The sequence below is a fragment of the Myotis davidii genome, unplaced genomic scaffold (assembly GCF_000327345.1).
Source record: "Myotis davidii unplaced genomic scaffold, ASM32734v1 scaffold16, whole genome shotgun sequence".
Lineage (NCBI taxonomy): Eukaryota > Metazoa > Chordata > Mammalia > Chiroptera > Vespertilionidae > Myotis > Myotis davidii.
In genome coordinates, this window is record NW_006287821.1 from 583,486 (window position 1) to 586,743 (window position 3,258).

At 41.4% G+C, this 3,258-nt stretch overlaps 1 protein-coding gene across 3 annotated transcripts in view; it reads left to right on the forward strand.

The window, feature by feature from the left end:
• The window catches only part of DZIP3 (DAZ interacting zinc finger protein 3), a 139,335-nt gene that overhangs the window by 21,860 nt on the left and 114,217 nt on the right, over positions 1–3,258 (forward strand). For all 3 annotated transcript variants that reach the window (XM_015561230.1, XM_015561228.1, XM_015561229.1), the window contains one exon: positions 1,952–2,107. In XM_015561230.1, coding sequence (XP_015416716.1) covers positions 1,985–2,107 — 123 coding nt within the window. In that variant the 5' untranslated portion in view covers positions 1,952–1,984. The remainder of the gene's footprint in view (positions 1–1,951; positions 2,108–3,258) is intronic.

Genomic DNA, 3,258 nt, shown 5'->3' on the forward strand with positions numbered 1-3,258 from the left:
TGAGTGTGTCCTTTATGAATCGAAGGAGCTGCAATCTGGATGGTCCCACTCTGACCACTGGGCACACTGGCTCCTGGATCTCTAAGTAGGTGCTAATCTAGCCTCTGCCTGAGGCTATCCAGCAGGAGCCAGCTGTGAAGCAATGCAAGTTGCCCTGGGGTTTGGGGTAGCTGCAGTTTGTTATGTAATTATCAGATTGCAAAGGGCCAGGCCTTTCATATGCAAAAGCCTCCATTCATGGCATGGGTGGGGCGGGGTCCCAGGGGATCAACAGGGCTACGCGAGCAGTCATGGCTGCTCTCAGTCCTGCCCTCAGAGGCCCTGCTTCTCAGTGTCCCAGCAAGTGCTGCAAGCACCTCTGAGAGAAAACTCTCGAGTTCCGACCGATGCTAGACAGTCGTTTCTCCCGTATGAGTCAGGGTCCCCAGAGACTCGCCCAGAACTGGAGCTCAGAGCTTGAGACACCCTCCCGATTGAAAAATACAATCGTGTCCTCAGCCGCTAACCCTCTCCGAATATGCCTTTGTACCTCTATTTTACTTCCGCACCGCACCTCCTCTGAGTTGCGGTATGCTTTTCTCTTTCCTTCTAGTTGTAGAATTTCCAGTCAGCCAGCCTTCCTGTGGTTCTGGATGATGTCCGTTCTGTGTTTAGTTGTATTTTCGAAGTGGTTGTACCAGGCAACAATCTCCGGTGTTGACCTATGCCGCCATCTTGGTTTCCTCTAGTGGTCATTCTTTATAATCACTTATCTAGTTTATGGAAATTTTTTTTTTTTTACCTTTTGAGAAATTTTAAACCAATAGGAAAGTTACAAAAACAGTAAGAATAGCACAACATACACTTATATATCCTTTAGAAACTTTATGATGTTTCCCTCTATTTTTGGATATAATTTTTATGTAATGAAGTACTATAAAAGGTAAGGTGTATTTGTTGGGTATTGTTGGAGATGGAGGAATCTTAATTTAAGACTCAACCCCAGCCCAGCTGGCATGACTCAGTGGTTAAATATCAACTGTGAAACAGGAGGTCACGGTTCGATTCCTGGTCAGGGCACATGCCTGATTGTGTGCTCAATCTCCACTGTGGGATGTACAGGAGGCAGCTAATCAATGATTGTCTCTCATCATTGATGTGAATCTTTCTATCTCTCCCTTTCCCTTCCTCTCTGAAATCAATTAAAAAAAAAAAAAAGACTCAAACCCAGAAGTGGAGAGTAGGCAGATAGTTCTGAATGGACTTTATTGGTTCCTACTTACAATCAGAGTAACTCCATGCCAGGGCATTTTCAGTGACTCAGCCATTTATGTCCTCTGCAGTAAGAAGCTGTTCTGATATTCAGAGATCAGTAGCAAAATACTCATTTTCCCAAAGTTTCAGCAGGGTATAAAAGCTATTATATGTTGTTAAGGTTTGAAGGAAGGCCATCATCCATCTGTTCCAGGCCCTTAATCCATTTCTATTGCCCACCCATTCCTCACAACTAATGTAAAAACCATTCTTAGAAATAGTTTTCATATTATTACGTAGAATAATCTATGTAATATTTTAAACTCAGCATTTTTTATGCTTGATATTACCAATTCAGTGCATGCTTTGTGTTTCTCAAGAGCAGCTATTTTTTAAGTACTACTTATGTCTAAAATTGTTCATGTTTCCTATATCATCACCCTATTTTAAAACAGGTGTTATTTATTCTTTTCTTTGAATTTCTATTTTGTTTTTAACTTTCAAATGAATTTATATTGACATTCCTCATATGAAAGCTTCTTGAGTTTTGGTCTTAAACTTCCTATAATGTTGGAAGTTCCTTGAGGGCAGAAGAATGTCTTAATCTTATTTGGGTTTTCAGTAGTCTATCATAGTGATTTGCTCATTTTTAAAATACATTGTCTGGTTTTGATATTAGCCAAATATAATTGTGTAAATTTTTAATAATGTCTTCTAGGACAAACAGGAAAAGGACATACCTTCTAATCTTATGCCTGTTAACCAACTATTAGAGGTGAAGAAGTTATTGTGTACAATTAATAATCTACCAAAAGGTGTGGACCCTTACATTAAGAAGTTTGTAGAAGAAAACATTTCTTTTCAAACTGTGCAGGTAAGATAATTTGTTCATTGGGGCAGAAGTATAGCCCTCTGTATGTAACTATCTAGGAAAACACATTTCTTTACTCTCATAATGCCTCCATACTCACAGCACTTCTGACACTAGATGTGGTTTTATTCCCACACTGATCACTTCTGACACTAGGTTTTATTCCCACACTGATCAATTCTCCAAGGCTAGCTGGGTGTCTTACAAGTCATTTCAATTCTGATACCATCTGCCTGGAGTTAGTATCAGATCCCACAGGTTAAGGTCCCATTACCACAATGTTGCCCCCACTTCAGATGCCATTCGCCAGTCCTACATTGTCCTCAGTACTTCTGACCAACTGGCTATAAATTGGGGTACTAACACCTCTTGGTTGGAATGACTTGCTAGAACAGTCCACAGGAATACTTATGTTCACTATTTTAGTTCATGATAAAAACAGATGTACATCCAGGTTAGTGTCTGAAAGGGTCCTGAGTGCAGGAACTTCTGTTCCAGTGGAGTCTGGGTGTACCCTTGTCCTGGCACGTGGTCATGTTCACCAAACTGGAAGCTCTCCAAACGCCTTACTTTTTAGGATTTTTATGGATGCTTCATTATGTAGGCTTGATCAATTATTAATTCAAATTTCAGTTCCTCTCCCGATGGGGTTGAAAGTTCTAAGCTTTTAATCTTGGCTTATTTCTTTCTGGTGAGTAACCCCTTTCTGGGGGCCTACCAAAAGTCATGTCATTAGAACAAAAGAAACTTCTATCACTTAAGAAATTCCAAGGATTTTAGCTGCTTTCAAAGACCAAATGTAAGCAGGAACTTGGGGCAGAGAGCAATATATGTGCCTTATCTTTTAATAATAACTCTTTCTTTTTTATCACAACAGTATAGGTAAAGTCTTATTGCTTGTGAAGGGCTTAATGTCAACCTTGACTGTAGACTTTTATTAATTAAACTAGGGGCTCGGTGCACGAAATTCGTGCACTGGGTGTGTGTGTGTTGCGGGGGGGAGTGTCCGTCAGCCCAACCTGCCCCCTCTCACATACTGGGAGCCCTCAGGCGTTGACCCCCATCACCCTCCAATCGCAGGATTGGCCCCTTGCCCAGGCCTGACGTCTTTGACAGAGGCGTCAGGCCTGGACATGGGACTCTCATTTCCCCCC